General features: G+C 45.6%; 1 protein-coding gene across 1 annotated transcript in view; it reads right to left on the bottom strand.

The window, feature by feature from the left end:
* Positions 1-22,221, bottom strand: part of LOC146839432 (transcobalamin-1-like) — a 247,152-nt gene that overhangs the window by 203,394 nt on the left and 21,537 nt on the right. Inside the window, exons 2-4 of the mRNA XM_085650798.1 lie at positions 10,150-10,337; positions 7,811-7,907; positions 4,179-4,328 (exon numbers count right to left, since the gene is read on the bottom strand). Of these exons, the coding sequence (XP_085506924.1) occupies positions 4,179-4,328; positions 7,811-7,907; positions 10,150-10,337 (435 nt within the window). The remainder of the gene's footprint in view (positions 1-4,178; positions 4,329-7,810; positions 7,908-10,149; positions 10,338-22,221) is intronic.

The raw sequence follows: 22,221 nt of genomic DNA, 5'->3' as shown, positions 1-22,221 counted from the left end.
TTACATTTTTAGCCCTGAGGAAGTAGTGCGGTACACCCCGTCACGACGAAACAGGTGTTGGCTAAAAAGAAGAGAGTAAATAAAGAAAACAAGAGAAGAACACAAGCTGTTGTTCTGAAATTGTGTTCATAATATGATTCACAACTGAGCGTGAGCTTGGGGGGTTGGTGCACTTACTTCAATGTGTCCCCTGACCCTTAAAGCATGTTGATACAAGGTGGTTAACTCTCTTCTCTTCAGCACCATTTGTACTATTGAAACTCCTGCTTCTTTTGTGCCCACAGACCCTAGAGTTAAGTATTTCTTCAGGGAGGTTGGCAACTGCCTGTGCTTCAGTATGACAAGTCACCCCAACCCCTCGATATTCCTTGCAGGGGTGCCCCTAGAGGTTTTGTTACACCTTGATAGGTGGCCATTAAAAAAGAACTTTTGTGCCACTACTCTCGCTGTAATATTTCCACTCTACTTTTTACCATTTAGGTCCCCGTCCTGAGGAGAACCAACACTCACTAGGGTTAAAAGGCATGGACGCCATTACTGGGCAACAGACACCTTTCGACATGCCCGGTTCTAGCGGGTGGGCCAGGCCCACCCAAACAAGAGCCTTGGCCCTCGCAGCGAGGACATGAAGGCAATAGAAAAGGCCATCCTTAATTTGAAACGTTCCTCCGAACGTTGTTTTTCTTCCTTTCTGGGAGTTGCGTGATTGGGCCTGGGCTCTTTCTCACAGCCACACCCAATCACGCATCTCCAATCACGCATCTCCAATCACGCATCTCCAATCACGCATCTCCAATCACGCATCTCCAATCACGCACCCCCAATCACGCACCCCCAATCACGCACCCCCAATCACGCACCTCCAATCATGCATCTCCAATCATGCATCGCCAATCACGCATCGCCAATCACGCATCGGCAATCACGCATCGCCAATCACGCATCTCCTTTTAGAAGGTGGGCTGTGTTGTGCAGGTACAGTGGGGCATGGGGGAGGGTAAAAATTATTTATTTGGCACCGAGTAGCTTCCATCCTGCTGTGTATTCAGCGCAGGAGAAAAGAAGGCTGTTTATCCCGATTCACCTCTCCTGACCCCTGTAGCAGCTTATCAGGTCAGGCTATGACACAAACTTTGACTAACAGAGTAGGTAAGAGAATGTGTTACTATGTGTTCTTATTTTTAAAATCTGCACAGGCCCAGCTACCTTTGTCTGTTGGTAGTTTTGAAATGCATATAAGCTGTATTTTATGTGGATAGCTCAGTGGGTTACTACCCTTGTCACAGAGATTATTTTGTTACTTGCAGTTCAGAAGTTACAAACCTAATATAGGACAGTGACCTACGAACTGTCATCAAAGAGCTGCATACAAACATGTATGGTAGAGTTAGAACTTCACTTTTTTGTGTTATTATATAGTTAGAACTTCCCTAGACTTTCATTATTTTAATGTTGCTCAAAAGAGTTTGGGCCGATATACATTTTTATCAGTAAAGCAAACCCCAACCACTGGGGTATGCTTTAAATCCTGAGTTTGTGCTTCCCCAGCCCAAAACCTTTTAAAATATACCACCCACCAGTATGGATGACAACTGATTCCCACACCTTGTAATCCTCATTGGCTTATGTGACATTCCCTATAGGCTGATTTACATACTTGTATGATTCATTTTCTCTGTATAATGTGTGCGTGATGTAAAGTACTGTGACACCCTACACTGATACAAATAGCGCTATACTACAAATGAAATGTATATGAGAGAGGGGCTACAGAGAGATGAAGGGCACTGTTGGAGGGTGGTAGTAATGGTATATGCTAAGAAAGAAGTCACTTTCGCTCTAGCGCTAAAGCTGGCTCTGTCCTGGCCTTTCTGTTTTTGTTTATTTAATTAGCAGTCAGGTCATTAGGGCAACTGTGGAACATATTATAAAATGCGTGCTAATTATATTTACTGATAAATTCAATGTTTTAAGTTTAAAGGTGATTGTAGTAATGTTTTTTACGTGAATAATGAAAGTGGAGCTGGATGGTGGCTGATATGGGACTGGGGCCCAAGGGCAGCTGTGAGATAAGGTGCACAGGAGAGGGATGGTAGAAAAGTGGATAATCGGGCCTGGAAGATCTTGTGTTGAAGCCTGGACTGCCGGAATTTGAGGGTTTGCACTTAGGTCCAGACATTGCTCTTACTTTCAAATGACTCTCCACATGCTCTTTTGACACACAGAATCGATCTGTTGTATCAAGGTGACTGCAAGTAGATATGAAGTAACCTAGGTTGTGTAGGCTACCACAAGAAGTGACAAATTGGGCCCGCAGTGGCCCACCCAAATGCACCCTTGGTCCACCCAAATAAAGATTCCTGGAGCCGGGCCTGCAATGCATCCAGATGAAGTAACTGTGTCACATCTAAGGACAATCTAGTACACACCCCCATGATCCATTGATTATTTCCAGTAAACCATTGGTCTCTGAATGGACTTTGGGCTCCGGTACAATATCATTGAACCACGGGCGTGCAGTGTTGTTTTATAATGCCTATGAGCAGATCAACTGATTGACCCATGTGATGCACGTTTACTCTCTCTCAATGGCTGTAAAGTCTCCCTGGCACGCTATCCCTGTAAGGTCCTACATGGATTGCTCTTGTTACAAAATGGGCACATGCATGGCAGATGTTGAACCTTTTTACTATGTTGTGAAGAGCACAAAAGAAGACAAATAATACAAGAGATTGCTTGTCTGCACAAGAATCTGGTTTTCATGTCCCTGACAACTCTCCCCTAACCCTATGGTGGTAACCCCTTTAATTCAATGCTCAATGCAGCCCCACCCCCATAAGAGTTATTGAGGAGGGTGCAATGAAAGAGTGGGAGAGGGAGAGGCAGCAGTAGCTAGGGAAAGATGATGGTTCGACGACAGAACTTAGGAGGAAGAGGGCAGGTGAAGAAGGCAGGCACACAGCTGTTGAGGAAAAAGAGAGAAGTAAAGAAAGGAGCATTAGGAGGTAGAAGGGGTTATATTAAGTTATTGGTGATTTTCTAATCACTTGTGAGGGTGTCCAGGCGCTCTGTAGCAGGTGTGTGAGGCCAGCCATGGTGGCTTAATCAAAAGCCAGGTTTTCAGCTTCATGCGAAAGTCAAGAAGAGAGGGGCGGCTCAGTGAGAGGAGAAAGGAAGCGGCTCAGTGAGAGGAGAGAGGGGCGGCTCAGTGAGAGGAGAGAGGAAGCGGCTCAGTGAGAGGAGAGAGGAAGCGGCTCAGTGAGAGAAGAGAGGAAGCGGCTCAGTGAGAGGAGAGAGGAAGCGGCTCAGTGAGAGGAGAGAGGAAGCGGCTCAGTGAGAGGAGAGAGGAAGCGGCTCAGTGAGAGGAGAGAGAGGCAGCTCAGTGAGAGGAGAGAGGAAGCGGCTCAGTGAGAGGAGAGAGGAAGCGGCTCAGTGAGAGGAGAGAGGGGCGGCTCAGTGAGAGGAGAGAGGGGCGGCTCAGTGAGAGGAGAGAGGAAGCGGCTCAGTGAGAGGAGAGAGGAAGCGGCTCAGTGAGAGGAGAGAGGAAGCGGCTCAGTGAGAGGAGAGAGGAAGCGGCTCAGTGAGAGGAGAGAGGAAGCGGCTCAGTGAGAGGAGGAAGACAGAAGATGATGCGGGAGAAATAGATTAGTGGGGATGTAAGTCAGGAAAATGCAGAGCAGAGAGCCATAGAGATGAGGCAGATGAGATGGAGTAACAACAGGCAAGAAAGAGATGTCGGGGGTAAAATGGCTTGTAAGAGGAGAAGGTGACAGGTAGACAGACGACAGATGGGACATGAAAAGCATGAAGAGGAAAAAGGAAAGTAGAGAAAAGGCAGCCAAGTTTTGTAGAGAAAAAACAAGAAGGGGGAAAGGGACGGGGACAAACAGGAGATTAGCAAAGGAGAGGAACAGCGGTGAGGAGAAAATGGTGTGTCAGGAGATGGAAAGGTAAGAGGTGGAAACCAATTTAGAGAGCAGAGAGAATGACAGAGAGAGAATGAGAGAGAATGAATGGAAAAGGGTGAGGGAAGAAAAAGAGAAGAGAGTTTAGGGATGAGAGAGAAGGAGGGAACAAGGGGTAAAGGCAGTGAGAGAAAGAGAGAGGGAGCAGATCTAGAGACACAGAGAATGAGAGAGCTAGGGGGACATAAGAGCAGCTAGACAGTCTCAACTCACCAATGTTCCTCAGCTCTTCCTGGTATTTCTCTTCCAGGATATTTACCAGGTCGATTCTGGAGTTTAAAGCTCTAACAAGTCGGGGGTTCTGGCAGGAAGCCTGTAGAGCCAGCACGTACAGGGCCACCAGCCCTGAAGAGAAGTCCTTGTCTACAAAAGAAGACAGATATGACTTAATCTTCTGGTGACAACATTTAACATGTCCATGTCTGGATTCTGATTCAGCCCCTTCTTCCTCAGTTTTAGCATGTTTTATCATTATCTTTTTTTCATCTCTGGAGATGTCTCTCATTCGCTCTTTCTCTCATTCCTTTTTTTTATCTCTGGAGATGTCTCTCATTCACTCTCTCATTCCTTTTTTTATCTCTGGAGATGTCTCTCATTAGCCCTCTCTCTCTCATTCCTTTTTTTTTATCTCTGGAGATGTCTCTCATTCACTCTCTCATTCCTTTTTTTATCTCTGGAGATGTCTCTCATTCGCTTTTTCTCTCATTCCTTTTTTTTATCTCTGGAGATGTATCTCATTCACTCTCTCATTCATTTTTTATCTCTGGAGATGTCTCTCATTCGCTCGCTCTCTCATCTTGGTTATGTTGCACTTGGTATTCGTGTGTATCACCCTTAGCACTCGTTCTCTGGTGCTGTCTTCCCTTACCTTTATTTGGATCTGACTTTACATAGCTGCATCTTCGTCTCAGTCCATGGACCTGGTCCTCGATAGTAGTCGACCGTCTCTATTTTTATCGTTGTTACTCAATAGATATTTGTATGTCCAAGGTGTGTGCCTTTGTATATTTATCTCCTCATTCGATCTGACTTCCAATTCATGTCTCAGTGTTTGCTGTCTCACCGTTTCAATTCTGGGATCTGTCTTTCAAAAGTAATCTCCCTGTCTCCTCCTTTGGATGTATCCCTTAATAATTGCCTTGATCTTTGGAAATATCTGCATTTAGTTGTGCCTTCTTCTCCATCTGCTTCTCAATCATTGTCTCTTTGGCTCTCCCTTCGCGTCTTTATGTCAGTGAGACCTTCTTTGATTACTGTATCATTGTTCCAAAGCCACAGATACCGAGGAGGAGACACAGGATCCGGTGTGAGGCAGCCACATATAGAATGAACCTGTTACAAATGGACGACCAACACTGGCCCTGAAAGCTCCACTAGTTCCCACTAGAACATAGAATCAAGTTCAAAGTCTTGCATTGCAATACCACCACCCTGGAGGCCCACTGCAACCCTGTCCAACATAAGACTAAAGATACAGAGTGTCACTGCCGTTTAGGTGCCCAGCTCCATCTCCGGAATCCGCACATGAGAGTGAGGGCTCGGCTCCCCACCAATAATATGGCAGCTGGTGTTTCAATTTTTTGCCACTCACTTTAAGAACAACCTCTCCCCCTACTTTGTTGGACCAGTCCCTATGAGCGGATGGTCCCAGCATTGCTCGATCCTGACAAATGTTTAATTTTTATGCTAGTTGGAAAGCCTCTCCCTCTTGGCTTTGTTTGGAACAGATGGATTCTGCTGTATCACCTGGGTGGATTAATCATTGGAAAGTGTCCAGAAGACAACCTGTAGTGTAAACTGAGACATCCTGGAATCTCCCAACTTACTTCAAAACAGACTTTTGTGAATTGATCTTTCCTCTCAATTTAAGGATCTGTCTCTTATGCATAACCTCTCTGTCAGAATCTCCATCTTTTCTTCACCTCTGTGACAGCATCTCAATCTGTGCCTCTCTCTGTCTGCTTTCATGATTCCATATCTGGACCAGGCCCTAATCCTTAATCTCTGTCACGTTTTTTAATTTCATTGTTTTGTGCCATCTCTGTACCTATTTTATCTATATCTGTAGATCTTTAGGCCTCCTGCTCTCCATCCCTTCCCGATGTCCATCTCCGTCAATAAGTCTCTCACCTCATATCTTGGTCTTTCTCATTACCTATGAGGTCATCCCTTTAAAAAAAGGCAGTGTCATATAGAAATGCAAATAAAGTATCACAATGTCAGAAATATTCATCTAGAAGTCTTAATTTTCTTCTTACAAATTACACAATTTGAACAAGCGATATTGGATTTAAATTTCCGTCTCCTTGTTTAGCTTAGACCCGTGGCTACTGGATAGCCTTGGCAGTAAATTCTATATTTAAATGTATATTCATTGCCTCTTTCCTCATTGCTTTGCTGCCTTACTATTAACCTATAATGCATAGTGCCTTTAAGATCAGGTATGTGATAACACATTGTGACGCCATTAGGCTTCTTCACAAAACCGCAGGTGCTACTCACCTCAGTAAAAAAAAAAATCAGACAGAGTTAAATTGGACTCAATTTTCATCTCTCTAAGAAAATCCTTGCTGGTGAACCTTTGGTGGCATACTGATTGGTGATGGAGGCCTCCCCTCATAGGCTTTGGAAAACACTCTGGGGCAGATCTATGTCGGAGATGCGCCACTTTTACGCCGCCGTTGCGTCACTTTTGTGACGCAGCGGCGGTGTAAACCCTGCGCCACGTTGCGCCATATTTACATCGTGACGCATCTATGGAGATGCGTCACGATGTAAAGCCCTGCGCCACGTAAACCTGCGTCAGGTTTCACGTGGGTGTGTCGACATAGGGGGGGGCGTTCCGTCGCAGGAACGCCCCTGAAAAGTGACTCAGTCAAATCTATAAGATTTGACTGAGTCACTTTCCCAACGCTGATGCGCCAAAACCCTGCGCCTGCTTGAAGCAGGCGTAAGGCTTGACGCACCATGTTAGGGATAGGGTTGGTTGGAACAGTGCTGGAGTTGCGTCGCGCTTGCGACGCAACTGAAGCACTGCGCCAACCTTACGCCATTGGATGCGTCACGCATCTGTTTATTCCTGCGCCATGATGCGCCGCATTATAAATGCGGCGCATCATGTGTGGCGCAAGGGTAAACTTGCGTGACGCATCATTCCTGGCACATCCTTGCTGATTTGCAGGGATGCGCCAGGCAACATAAATCTGCCCCCATGTTCGGATCTAGGTATAGATACAATGTGAAATGCACACATACCGTTACACGACTCTTACAAAGACACATAGATATTAAAGTAATGGTTTGTTTTTAGTATCCAATAGGCTACTGAAATGCTGGACAACATACAACAATATTAGAAACGGACACAGAGAATGGGCTATGGACTATAGCGTAGGACATATTTGGAATTATTAGTTTTAAACAATTTCCAGTTTCATCTGTAATTTAAATTTGAACCCTACTGTCATTATTCATTAATGTTTTGTTTTTTATTATGTTATAATTGCATTTAGATTATCTGTTTAATTTAATTTCTATCAAGGAGTTCACACCTGCATATCAGTAAGGTTTGAAGCATTTCTATATTTTTAAGACCAGTTAGGTTTTGTTTTTGTGACTTGGAATCTTTTACACTATTAGGATATAGGTGATATTCCAGCAATTAGAAATTGGTTGACCCAAGAGTGAAAGGAGAATTTTATTATGGACTTTTTATGTTTGTTTATTTCAAATTTCTATGTGAAGGTTTTGAAGCGCCCAATTTGAGGTGATTAAAAATGTTATGTTCATCATCAATTTCCAAAAATAAACACCGGCGGTAGCAACACAGAGGCCTGGTGACTCACCGGGGGGTGGCGCAGCTCTCGCAGAGCTCAGGGCCCCGTCTCCGCAGGAGCCACCGCTGCACCCAGGCCTGCAGCTGATCACGCTGTAATAGTCCTCCTTTGAGGATCGGGTATCACAACTGGCAGCCCTGCTGATCTATAATTACTCTTCCCTTATCCGGCTGCACTGTCATGTCCACGCGCAGAGCAGAGCCACTGCGAGGCAAAGGCTCCTGCTAATGCATGGAAATTGCTCTCTGTGAATGTAGAAGCGTTCACCAATGGTTTAAAAAAAAAAATCAAATAATTTTTCCACATATTTTGTGAAAATGGGAGTTTACAGAGATAAAGCAGGGCCTTTAACCAATTCAAAAATAAACATACATACGTTGGCAAACAGCTGTGGAGAGAATTGTGTGTGGGTTGCTCTGTGTGTGTGGGTGGCTTTGTGTGTGTGGCTCTGTGTGTGGGTGCAAATGCAATAGGTCTCGCATTTGAGAGTGATTAAGCTATTGACATGGTAAATAACACTGCCGTTTCTTTAACCCCTTCGCCGTGGCACGAATTTTGCCGCGGCACTGGGGGGGTTCGGGGTGAGCGCGGCGCCGCCATGCTCGTGACGGAACCACTCCGTCATGAGCCACGGGCGCGCTGTGCTCATGACGGAGTGGTTCCGTCACGACTCCGCCCACTCGCGTTATTCGCCCGCACAGGTGGGGAATCAGCGCCGCGTGGGCGGAGCGGCCGCAGCAGCCGCAGCATGACGGAACCACTCCGTCATGAGCACACGTCGCCCGTGGCTCATGACGGAGTGGTTCCGTCATGAGCAGGCAAGGGGTTAAATGTTTTAAAAACAAAAACATAAACAAAAATAATGTCATGAGCAATGCCAATAGCTCTAACTTTAACAATGCCGAGACCATTGCATTGTAAATGCTTGTTAAGGACTGTCCCTGTTACATGTGTGGTTACTCAGACAGTTTGTCGCACTATTTGTTTCTTTAAGCTAGAGCACTCAAGAACAGTGCTTTACAGAGCCCTGTTGTAAACAGGGCTGTAAACCTTGCTCTTATCTTGTCACATTTGCTGTGCATTCATGGACCCCCTATGCCATAGATGGTTCCCACGTCCTTATGTTAAACTGATTAATAGGCCTGTTAAGACTTGGTGCATGTTGTGGCCAATGTTATAAATATATGTCTCTTCACTCTCTCTGTCTCCTGTAGCCTCTCTCTGTCTCCTTCCTACCCGCCCAATCCCAATCCAGCTAAAAGGCCCTCACATCTGAACGCTCTATTTCTGTAAACAGGGAACTGATTACATTGCTTTGTTACTGCTAATGCTGTTTATGCACATTTTCACAGTTTTGGTATTTCTCCTTCTGCAGATGAAGTACAATTCTTTAATGTAGTTCAGAATCTGATATTTCCTTTCAATCCAGTTGTTTCACTAAGGACACGCAACGCAAAATCACGCTATGCAGGTGTACTCCTACAACCTCACTTCACTCTACCCAACCTACTCCACTCTATGCCGCGCCACTCCAAGCAGTGAGACTCAAGGCAACGCCACTCTATGCAGTGCCACTCCGCTCCAGGCAACGCCGCTGCACTCCACACAACTACACGCCACTCCACTCTATGCAATCCCACTCCACTCTAATCTACGTAGTGTCACTCCATGCAACGCCACTCCACTCTATGCAACATTACTCCATGCAATGCCACTCTGCTTTACTCTTCTCTGCTCTACTCCACTGTGCTTTTTTCCACTCCACTTTACTCCACGCCACTCTGCTTTACTCCACGCCACTCTGCTTTACTCCACGCCACTCTGCTTTACTCTGCTCAACCCCACTCCACTCCACTCCACGCCACTTTACTCTGCTCCACTCTACTTCACTCTGCTTTACTCCAGTCACTCTGCTGTACTCCACACTTCTTTTGTTGGCAGGAAACCCTAACATGATGAAAGAATCACTATTGTGTGTCTTGGACAGCAAAGCTGTACATTAGGTGAGGCAGGCCCAGGAGTGATAGTAGTCATCATTCACCTTTACATTTTATTACTGCACACATTACGAAGCAGAGTTATAGACTTTTTCACTCTCCCTCACTATCTGCTTTTCTTACTCCCCTTCTCACCTTGTTCCTTTTCTGCTCTCCGTGTTCTGCCTGCTTTTGTCCTTTCTCTCCATTTTTGCTCGCTACTAACTGCTTTTCACTTTCCTGTCTTTTCCTTCAACTTTCCTTTCTCCCCCCTTCTACACTCTCCTCTAGTTCCAGTTTTCTTTCCTTCCACTTCCCCGCTTTCCACTTTTTATTCTCATTGTTTTTGTTGCACTCCATTCTCTGCCTTACCCAGTTCTCGTCACTCTTCTCATTCCTTGTATCTTTAGATCTCTCCTTGATCTCTCCTCCTTCTCTCTCCCTTTTATCTGTTTTTCCCTCACACCTATCCTTCATGACCTCCACCTCTTCTTTCTTTCTTCCTTCCTCCTCTTCTTGCTTCCTTCCTCCTTCTCCACTGTTCTTTCCTACTCCTCCACCTGAGAAAATGTTTTCACATTGTAACCGAGGCCTGGTACAATATTGGTTCATGCAATATGAGAATGTTTTTTTAGGTGTCGCGACAGAGTGCGAGTGCTATGCTGTCGGACATATTGTTATCTGTTCAGGGGGGTTACAGCCCACCCACAGCATACCATTAGTTATTACTATTCTGGAACCCATAAAGGATTGGTGGTGAAGTAGTATAGTGAGATATGAATGTCATTTGAGTGGTGGATTTGTAAGTCAGTTATTTTGATTAAGAAGGATAGTGGAGGGATAGAAGAGGGGGAAAGGTTTGCATTTATATAGCGCTTGCTAGTTCTGATGGGGTGTTAAAGCGCCTTTTCGGCAAGTAGCACTCTACTCCGGAACTGCCACTCTACTCTTCACCACTCTACTCCACTCTCCTCTACATCACTCTACTACACTGTATGCCACTTTAAGCCACTCCACTCTATGCCAGTTCGTTCGACATCACTATCCTATATGCCACACACTAACTTCTAACCCTGCTGACCAGCAGCCACACAATTGTACAACATGACTGAAATACATTGGCAAAACCAATAGCGTTCACGTAGGCGAGAGCTATTGGCTTTGCCAATGTTTCTAAGTTTTGTGCAGTACTATCAACCCACTCTGCTCTACGCCACTTTAACTCGACTCACTCTACGCCATTCCACACAATGCCACTCTGCAGCACTCTGCCACTCCATGACACTCCTATCCACACAGGTGGGAGCAAGAAATAGGTGCAAACTGCATGTGCTGGAGCAGGTATAATACTTTTAATTGAAACACCTGTTCCATTTTCGTATGTCTTTATTAAAATGATTAATGATTAATTATAATAATTAATTGTTTGAAGTGGTTTGATTAATCAACAGAACAGAAAGAATATACGTGGGAATGCATCTGCATGGCTAAAATAATAAGTGAATTAAGTTTGTATGCATATTAATTAGATACACGTTGCTTATGGGATGTTATTGTGATTTGCGCTTAAAATAAACATGCACTAATGGCTTTAAGTGTTGCATATGGCTAGATAAATGCACACACATATGGGAATTAGTGAGGGAATAAAACTGTTTTAATTATTTCCATGTATTAATTACGATTTTGTGTTTCTTTGCTTAAGTTGACCATTGTGGCCTGCTATAAAATGGCCACCAACTGCAGCCTATTCTCGAGTAGATGAAATATGAAAAAGACGCTTTGCACTAACCACGACCCTGTCCTCTGCACGACCTGGAAAGCCATGTTTATGACAACTGATCTGGGAGTGGAGCCAGATGCCCCTGAACGTGCAGAATTTGTACTGATTAAGAACTTTTAAAGATGGTAAACCGGACCTGTACAGGACAAAAGAGATACTTTTTATCAGGGTCAAGTCCTGTCGCAACAAACTTTTGCTACTATGAACCCTGCTATTCAAAACTTTGCGAAAGGAAGCGTATGGGAACTTTTGCGCATGTTGCCGTGAGATCCTGTCTTCCAATTTAACTCGACCAATAGAATTCGCAGGAATTTGGAAATTTAACTTTGTAAATGTCAATTTTGGTATAAATATTGGTAGTCTAGAGAGGTTTAGCGCCATTCCCTTCCTGAACTTATGACCCGAGGTCCCGACGCTGACGGAGAGGACGGTGACGCCTATGATTGAGCCCGAAATTCTGACTGATGTATTGAGGACCAGTTCTGACTTAGAAAACGACAAATAGCCAGAATAGGTAAATATGACAAAAGATGATGCTGCATTGTGCTATTATTTCAACCTGCATTTAAATTTAGATAAAAGAGAATTTATGTTTGAATAAATGTGTCGGGTGTTTATTTTAGTGAATGATTTATTTGAATATTATAGAAGTGTTTATATTTCATCAAACTTAAATTCAACTAGATGGTCCAATCGACCTATCTGAGGGAGGGACTGTTAGGGTGATTCTAGGGAAAGTGGTTCTTCCTTCAGAGAAAAGCAGATTGGTTAGGAACAGATGTTTTATTCCCTTTGCAGGCACGGATAGTTTGATAGAATGAATGTTGGTGTTATGGGCCCCACCAGCGTATGATGTGTGAGTGTGCGTGTGACTGTGAAATCATTCCTTCCGTGGAAGTAGAGGGGATTTGGAGAGCCCGATCTGCATCACATGTTACAGCTGATGGCGGACAAGTAGGGTGAAAGGAGATTTGTGACAGGTGGGAGGTGTAGTGTACAGGTGGCAAGAAAGGACATGAGATGCAAATATGGAAATGGTTGAGAATAGGGGCACGTGGTACGAGTGGTTACGAGGCAGGTGGAGTTTGTGACACAGAAGAGGGTACAAGAAGGGACAAAGAATTTTAAAAGTGGAGTGTTTTTCGTGCGACGACAGGTTCACAGAATGGTGATGGGGGATGCTGCAATGACAGAAGGGAGACTATGTTGGGTGCCAGGAAAGGGACAGACTGAGTCAGGACTGAAGTGTGTGATGTGAACTGGGCAGTATTGGTGGCAGCAGAGGGCAGTAATTGATAATGGGATGGCTAAAAGGGAGTGACAAAAAGGCAGGAGATATGGTTGGCAGTGGGGTGAAAGGAGTGTGACAGGAAAGCATATGTAATTAGTGAAGTCTTAAAGCAGCATTTCAAAATAAGACAAGTCTTCCATTGCAACTCTTAAAGATGAAGAGCTAAGGTGTGTGACTGAAGAGTCTGCCGGCTGGTGGATGTTGGAGAGCACAAGTTACAAAGGGCTGCAGGACGTCCTCTCCCTTGTCATTAACACTATATGGTGTAAGTGTCAATCGGTTGGGCCTTGTCTGTGAGTGAGAACTCCAGAATGCAACCATACCTTGTTCTGTAGCCGTAGGACATGCATGGTTGTTGACTTTCTTTATGATGACTTCTGTTTGCTCTTTAGCTTTTCACATCAAGAATCTCCGCTTCAAGTTATCTATTACCTTAGTTTGATCACCAATGCCAGTAGCCACATACGTTGACTATCTCACCTGTTCACAGGGCTCAGGGGATAGATGCCAACTCTGCCCTGGCTGGACAAACTGTTTTAGTTGCTGATTGACTGACAAGACTTTTCTCCGTCTCAAGTACCCTTTACGTTTAGGCTATGATAGGCCTTGTTTCCATCGTTTAACTGCATGAGTGGCGGGTTTGCCAAGGTCTGCACTGTTCTCAGAAAAAAAGCTTTAGGGTGGAAGGGTAAAATCTGCATGCAGTAGAGAAAAATGAAAAGAAATAGCCTACCATTTAAACTAGTAGGGGCAACATGTACTATATACTGCTGTCAAAACACTGGTCGCAAGGTTGGTTCAGAAAATTCAGATTCTGAGTGGATCACAATCAGATCTACCAGACCACCAAAAAATTGCCTGTCCTCAACCACATATATCATATAATCCTTCTCAGCCTGTTTGAACCAAAGCTGTCATTCACAAACATCCAGGACCTCTTCAGGTATCAGAGCTTCATGACACTACAAACTAAAGCCACTCAAAATACCCCAGAGCCACACAAAGCACTTCTTTAGTCTCTCACAGATTCCATGGCCGCTCACTTCATTTGATCAAACCATCCACAATCAGCTACTTCTACAGTTCACACCTACAAGATTAATTGCAATACCCCCTAGACCACTCACAAATCCACTTGAAGGCTTACTTGAAGACAGAAGTACAACATCTTGAGCAGTCTCATTTCATGCATAATTACTCACTAAATACCACTCCTGCACTAATGGTGATAACCCCTACACTTACAGTGACTATTGTACATCTTATGTTAACAAAATTAATTGATTGGAGTGACAAAGATCAAACTGAAATATAATATTATCAATAATATTATTAGTGGTTTCCTGCTTTGTGTAATAGCTTAACACACCTGTGCTATTAAGTTGATCACAGAACCCTCAAAGAAGTGATCAAGAAATTGCCCTGGAGTAACCTAAACGTATCCTGAAGTCCTCACAGGTAAGGCTGGGTAAATTACTTGAGTAAAACTGAATTGAATTACATCCCCATCAAGAAACCACCATCGACTAATACAGCCTAATTCTAAAGTTACCCTGGGATCATCCTTGAGTGACGCAGCCTCATTTTGATGTCTCCCATGGTCATTCTGTAATAATGCAGTCCCATCCTGAAATACTTATAGGGTCGTCCTGGAATAATTCAGCCTAATCCTGAAATAATCCTGCCGTAGTAAATGATCATCACATGTTTTCCACTGAAGTAATCAGGAATCCATCCTGGAGTAATCCACCCTAATCCTGAATTCATCATGGGATCATCCTGCAGTAGTACAAGATCATCACATCTTTTCCACTGAAGTAATCAGGAAGCAATCCTGGAGTAGTTTCTGTGATGACTCTAGGCTCATCTCGTTTCAATATTTTGCCCTATAGGCATACTTCAGGATGGCTTGGGACGACTTCCCCAGATAATTGCAGGAATAGCCCGGCTGAAGTCATCATATGACTTCAGAATGACTCCAGGATGATCTTCCTTTTTGACTTGGGCCTGGCTGAAGTCATCGGATGACTTCAGAATGACTCCAGGATGATCTTCCTTTTTGACTTGGGCCTGGCTGAAGTCATCGGATGACTTCAGAATGACTCCAGGATGATCTTCCTTTTTGACTTGGGCTATCCTAAAATAATAATGCAACCGAAAGACAGATTGAGTTTCAGAAAAGGGAACCTTGCCAGGTAATAATATCAATAAGTTTATCGTGTGGTCACTTAAAAGCATTACAAAGATCAATAACACGTACAATGTTAAAATTCCCACCCAAAAGGCATCCTGAACATTTTACATTCCGCGCAGCGCCTCGGTCGCCGCCACACACGGTGGGCGCGTCAATGTACTTACGGACAGGTCCAATGACTTTCGAACTCGTGGCAGCAACTGTGGGAACTCCAGGTCCTGAGAACTGCTCCGGGGCTTTGTAAAAACAAGCTTTTGCAATGCAATAGGTCTCGCATTTACGAAAGTTTGAGCTATTGGCATTGTATATGACAATGCCTTTAATTTATATGTTGTTTTTAAAACAGATAAATATAAGGAATTGTCATTTACAATGCCATTAGCTTAAACTCACACAAATGCGAGGCCTATTGCAATGCAAATGCATTTGGCGCCCATGCTATAAAACTTTTTAAAAAGCATTAGGAGAGAGCGTGTCCTGCATGCAGCAGCAGGCAGGACAAAGTTATTTAAGAAAATAGTGCTTGGAGGCTATAATTAAAGCCTACCAAGTAACACACGTAACAGGGGGTGTCGCCATGGTAGGTTAGAAAAGGAGACAAGGCGGTACTAAGAAGGGACTACTAAGCCTATTGACCAATTAACAGCCACAGTTTACAGTGGACAATGACACAAGCCAATTAAAAATATGGGTGGAGAGTTGGTGGAGCTTCGAGTCCCTACCCGAATACAGCATGCCTCACAGAGCAGCAAACGTGCTGCCCAGTCTCGACCTAAAAACAAAATCCATACACATGACCACCCACTCAGCTTGTACTCAGCCAGTTCTGCCACCTTTCTCAGACATTAATTTGAAGAGTAGGTCTCTCGATCTGTGCACTTGCCAAAAAAGTGTGCTGAACCCTTGTTACACCCTCATCCAGAGAGAGAGAGAGAGAGACACACTTTAGGCCCAAGCATGAATCAACCACAGTACAATCACTCAGACATCCAGCACACACACCAGAGGAGTAGGACATAGCCGGTAAGTGCCTTGGCCTATATAAAAATTCTGCGTTTAAACATATATAGTAAAAAAAGCAGCATGCTACAAAGGTGAAAAAAGCAACCAGTGAAGTATACCAGAAAAAAAACAACCCTGGGTAGAGGGTGGTCTCTGGTTGCCCGGTGTGTGTGTGCTTTTCAATAACCTTGCTCATCCCAAACATTTTCAAAAAAATTCAGAATGCCTGAGCATAACTAAAAAATTAACATGTCTTACTAACTCATCAGCCCATACTCTCTAAGTAATAAACAGTAACTGATTACAAAACAACTAAGTTATATTAAAGATGTTTAGTTGACCGCTCGAAAAAACTAGCGGATCTCATGACATCATGGGCCTTTACAAGCCCCTTGCGCCGCCGGTATGTCACTTTTTCCCATATTACAAGTGACGCTCTAGCTGCGCAAGGGGCTTGTAAATAAGCCCCAGTTTATCCTTCTACTCTGAAGTTGCCACCATCTAACTGGTCTCCACTGAACAAATCTCTGAAAGAAATACTGCACAACAAAAATATGGGCGGGCACACTTTGGCACCAACTGGACCCCTACTGCAGAACTGCCCACTGCACCATAAGCACCACGCCTAACCTAACCTGGGTTTGTAGATTGCTAAAATCCCACCTTTTAACAGACAATTTAACGAACCACCAACAACAACCTCAAAACTGACACTATAGTACTGTAATGTGTGCAATGCACTAAACCAACATTAAATTCACTTAACACAAACACTCGATCTGAAAGTTATATAAAAGGGTGTGATTGGTGTATGACTTTATTAAACTAGTCAAAGTATACCCAAGGTCCGACTAGCCTACTGGCAAACCAGGCAGGGCCCGACGGGCTGGTCTCACAGATAAGTGTGTGGGCTGGTTTTTAGAAGTTTGTGGGCCTGCTTAATGGTCAGCTGGGCCAGTCTTTCACTGATATTGCCACATGCACAGCCTGCAGCAAGCACACAAGCACACAGTTTCCCTTACCTTGCAAAATACCCATAAATTTGCCTTAACAAGTTTAAAAGTAGCCTGCTTTTCAAATTTGGGCCCCTTTTTCGGCTATATATTTCCTTATGGGGGGCACTTTTATTTTGGTGCCAAGGCCTATTTTTTGCCGCGGTGCACCAACCAACCACCCAAAACATGTGGAACACTGACATCACATGTGTACAATACAATAAACTAACGATGAAATCTGGTTTACAGCAGAACCTGCTCTGAGGATTTGACAAACAACACAGATATATATAGATATGTTTAAACTTCTGTACATAAGATATCTGTCAATACTGCAGTGTACTACAGCACGCTGGCACAACCACCTGAACTCTGTCGTCACACTGGCATTGTAGCTTGTGTACACTATAATAAACCATCAGTAAAATCCACTTAACTCACACACTCATCTGTAAGGTATACAAAGAATACAGGCACGTAGGCATATGTGTTTCAATCTGTACAGAGCATGCCCATGTGTACTCTTCCACTAAATGAACGCTACAGCAATATCAGGAACAACTTAATTAGATTAGTACTGCAACAAACGGAAAAGACCTTACACAAGCACTTGGTGTGAAGGGTATGGAGGCTATAGCAGGGAGACGGAAATAAAACAGTAATGAGGGGAGACACACACTACACTGTTAAAATGGAACTACCCAGGTCCAGCAGAAAGCAGTACACAGCAGACAGACCCGAAACAACGCTTACATGTCACATTCTAAATGTGCTAGAGGGAAAAAAGCAGGCAAGAAACAAGAACACGTTAAATCATTTAAAACATATTTGTAAGAGCCTCTGATCACTATGCAAGACACGGGAATTCTGTGAGTGATGAAAAAAAAAGTAACGGAGGAAGATGAGGGAAAATGGCAGAGTTATTTACAGATCTGGGCTGCAGAGGGAAGAGTACATGTGAGGGAAGAGAGACAAATACAGAGGGGATAGCATGTGTGAGGAAAGAGAGAAAAATAGAGAGGGAAAAGCACATGCGAGGGCAGAGTGAAAATACAGAGAATAGCACATGTGAGACCAGAGAGAAAAACATAGAGGGAAGAGCATATGTGAGGACAAAGAGAACAAGTACAGGCTATGCCAAGCGGAAGTGATCGCGTTTGCGATCAAACATCAAAGCGGCGAAAGTGAAAGTAATCGAGCAGAGCATCAAAGGGCTGGGTGAGAAGGGCGGCGAAAGTGAAAGTTATCGAGCAGAGCATCAAAGGGCTGGGTGAGAAGGGAGGGGGGAATGCAAGGAGCAGAGGAGCAGCTGTGCACGTGCACGCCATCGTGCACTCAAGCTTTAGGCCAGCAAAACCATGTGGGTAGCACTTTTGAAAGCCCACTTACAAAATGTCTCAAAGAGACAGCTTTCGCTGTCTCAGCGAGACCTAAAAAGGGATCCTTATCTTCGCACTTAGTAAAAGTCATAAGTGGTGATGCGGAGTGTAGGAGAGTAGGGTCTGCAATCCTATGATCACCCAGATTTTTTTGCTTTTGCTTCATTGGTTTATGACTTTCCCCGGCTGTGGGCCTGCCAATCAGACCCACAGCCTAGCTGTTCTCTCTCGAAATTAAACACATGTACATTAGGTGCATCCACCAATTGGTCCCTGTCTCAGCATACCACAGGTATCCAGGGCATTGGTGTACCCAGGGCCTACCAGGGGCTGCAGCATGTATTATGCCACCCCTGGAATGGCCGCCCAAATCTGACACAACTGGCTGCACGACAGCTGGGGCAACGTGGTGTAATCACCCGTTGCTGTAGGTGTAGTATTCCTACACCTAACCCTAAAATGGACACATGGATTCCTATCAGTCACTCCTATGGCAGGCCTTATCAATCCTGAAGGCAGAGTGCAGGGAACCATGTGGGACGGTGCTCTGGCGCGAGCTGAGCCCGTCGACGGCTTGCGGAACCAAGTCCTAATAGCCGTTCCATGGTGACGCGGGCCAACTACTTTTAAATGCATTATAATCCTCGCGGTTATTTGCTAACTTTGGCATCGCATCACCTACACATGTCGAGTAAGGTGTCATACGAATTGGAATACGAACCCCTCGCCAGTTCTGGCGACGGGGTTAGCATTCCCCCCTTTTAGAGGGGCACGACATGGAAGTAACCTTGAACCCCGGTTAAAGTTGACTCAAGCCTCAGCATCACAAAATGGATGCTGCCACCAGACACAAGTCTGACCTCCTGCTGCTGGGAGACCTTCCAGCGAGGGGAGCTTGGACAAAGGGTTTCCTGTCGAGGGCGGTGTTAGCACCATCCCAGACAGGGTTTGTGTATCCCAGGTAGGCAGGGCTGAAAGGAAGGTGATTGCCAGTGGCACCCCGGTGCTCACTGTGCATAGCCCGGCTCAAACCAGTTTCGGGGGCACACCAGCCCCTGAGCCGGGGCGAAGCCGGACAAAGGATAGGGGTGTAACCACCCCCCTCCTGGCTCCACCCATAGGTAGAACCTAGTCACGGGCCAGCCCCTTTTCTTAGAATAAAGGTAGGAGCGAGTCCCCTTCCCAAATTGGATAATCAGATAATCGGATAATTCTGAATCTTGAACTACTTTCCACGAAAGGAACTCTCGACTATTTCTGAAGACTCTCCCTTGTGGCTAAGGAGTAGCCACCCTGCACCAGCAGGCACCACCTAAGCGCTTGCGGTTTGCTGTAAGTCTCTCCTACGGATCAAGACTGCCCAGCTCGACGAGACCCGAGTTCCCTGCCATCTCTGACCTTTTACCTACCTCATCAGCCCAGCTGAGAGTCGTAGGTGCGACGAGACCTGCGGGACCGGCTATCTTCAGAACCTGCACAACGCTTATCTAGCACGCCCACCGAGGGACCCTCGAGTGAGTGCACCTAGGGTTTGAGAAGCCCTAACCCTGAGCAGCTCCAGCATCGAAGTCTGCCTCCCCAGCATCCACGAGATCTGCGTGGGGGCCCTTCCGCTCCTTGCTGTTCACCGTGTTGTCCGACCACTTGCCAACCGGCTTGTGGCCCTCTTCACGACGCACCAAGATTTTCATCACCGGTCTGGTTGCTCCAGACTGGCTCTTGCTCCCCTTCAACAGAGGAGTACCACGGACCCTCCTGGTCCACTCCAGACGCCATCGTGACTCCCCCGCTTGGGTTGCCACTGCCAAGATCCGCTGCCCCATTCCTGGGCCCAGCATCATCGACAGCAGACACCTTCGTGGGACAGCTCGCCCTCCATCCTGGTCGCCGCCGCGCCTCCTGGTCCGAGGAACAGCCGAGTCCGACGTCATCCACTCACCTGGTCGAGGTGACTTCAGCCGGTACCCTCCTGGTACCCACACGATCGCTGGCTAGCGGTTGAGAACTGAGTCCCCTCTGCTTTCAGGTTTCCTTCATCACCGATCCAGGCTTGGATCTTGCTGAACATCGTCACTGGTCGCCTGCCAGCAACTTCTTCTTTCAGGCTCCTGAGACTACAACGAGGACTCCCGACATCTTGCCGAACTTCACGCAGCCGCAGCCTCTGGGCTAGGTAACTCGAGCATTTCGGTGCTCCATCGCAGGTTCGCTCTACAAGTGTCCAGTTCCTTTTTCGTTTAGTCCCACTGATCGGAATACTCCGGAATCAGTACCTCCAGACTCTAACCATTCGCATTTCACTGTTAGTGTAGATGGTTTCTCGTGCCCCTCGGGCGTTTGTGTAAATTGTGCAACTGAAGTATTCTCCTAAGAGTTTTGTAGTGTGCTTAGCTCCCTGACTCATAAAGAGCCAGGGTAGTCTTGTTATAAATAAATATCCTTTTATTTTCATAACAACTTGTGTGGTGTCCTTTCACTTGGTGTTCAAGGGGTATATGTGATGGTAAACAGCTGGCTTAACACGCCCTCTAGAGTTTAGCCTAAGACTGCTCGTATCCACGCTACTAGGATAGCTGGTCTATAAGGTTGACTTACAACCAATCATCAATAAGGGTCGTTTGGAATGATACACAGTGATCACTAGAATAGTGAGCACTACATATCAGGCCAACTTCTCACATTGGTGAGCAGCGGTTGGGATTTGAGCTTGCTGTTGTTTTACCACACACGTATCCTAAGAATATCGCAGTGAAAGATCACATAAGTACCCAGGTACATATAATTTAACTTAGAATACTCCGAGTTCTTCTGAACCGGCTTATTGTAGTGTAACAGGGCTTAGCACACCCTGACTACAACTCTTAGCAAGGGATCAGTAGGTAAACCCATAGTGTAGGTAGGTGCAACACTTACACCTCACTAGAAAAGCATGTCGGTCCACGGAGAGTCTGCAGGGACTCCCTTAGTGGTCAGTGACCCTCCACAGGTCGTGTCACGATATGCAACTCTTAGCTTCAAGGAGATGAGACACTGTGTGCCTCCCGGAAGCTAAACCAGGGTTCTAACCCTACCATCGCAAGACTGATAGGTCTCTTAGAGGCGTACGATGCTAGGAGGTCCTCTAACACAGGTCCCCCCAGTGCTGATGGGAACATGCCTCCCTTAGAGGGAACCCTCGGTGACCCAGACCTCGACCTCCACACAGAGGAGGAGGACGAGGACGAGTTATCAGGAGACGAGGCAGACAAAGGTCCAGTGGTAGTCGGCAGGCTTACAAGGACCAACTTAAGCAGGCATGAGAATGGAACTGGGGGAGCCCCGGGCCCACGCTCAAGCAGGCCTAACCTTGGGAACGGACGAGCTAGGTCTCTCTCAAGAGGCTCTGGCAGATCGGTTCATACACATGTCTCTCATGCATCTTCTCAGAGAGGAATGACGTCCCCTCAGAGAAGGGAGCATGAAGCGAAGATGAGGGAAGTCAATCTGAGGCTCGAGCGGGAAGAACTTGCCCTCGCCAAAGAAAGACTTGCCCTGGCCCGAGAGCAGAAATTAAGTGGGTTAGATCCCACTGGTGGCAGCATTCTCAATAGAGAGAAAGACAGGGGTATAGACACTAGACACCTGAGTAAAATAGTGCCCCCCTTTAAACAAGGGGACGACATCCACAAGTGGATAACTGCCTTGGAGAGGGCCTGCACTGTCCAGTGCGTCCCCCCAAGTCAGTGGGCAGCTATACTGTGGCTTTCCTTTGAAGGTAAAGGAAGGGACAAGCTCCTCACTACAAGAGCTGAGGATGCTAA

This window comes from Triturus cristatus, chromosome 4_1 (assembly GCF_964204655.1).
Source record: "Triturus cristatus chromosome 4_1, aTriCri1.1, whole genome shotgun sequence".
Lineage (NCBI taxonomy): Eukaryota > Metazoa > Chordata > Amphibia > Caudata > Salamandridae > Triturus > Triturus cristatus.
This window is presented reverse-complemented; position numbering and strand designations above follow the sequence as displayed.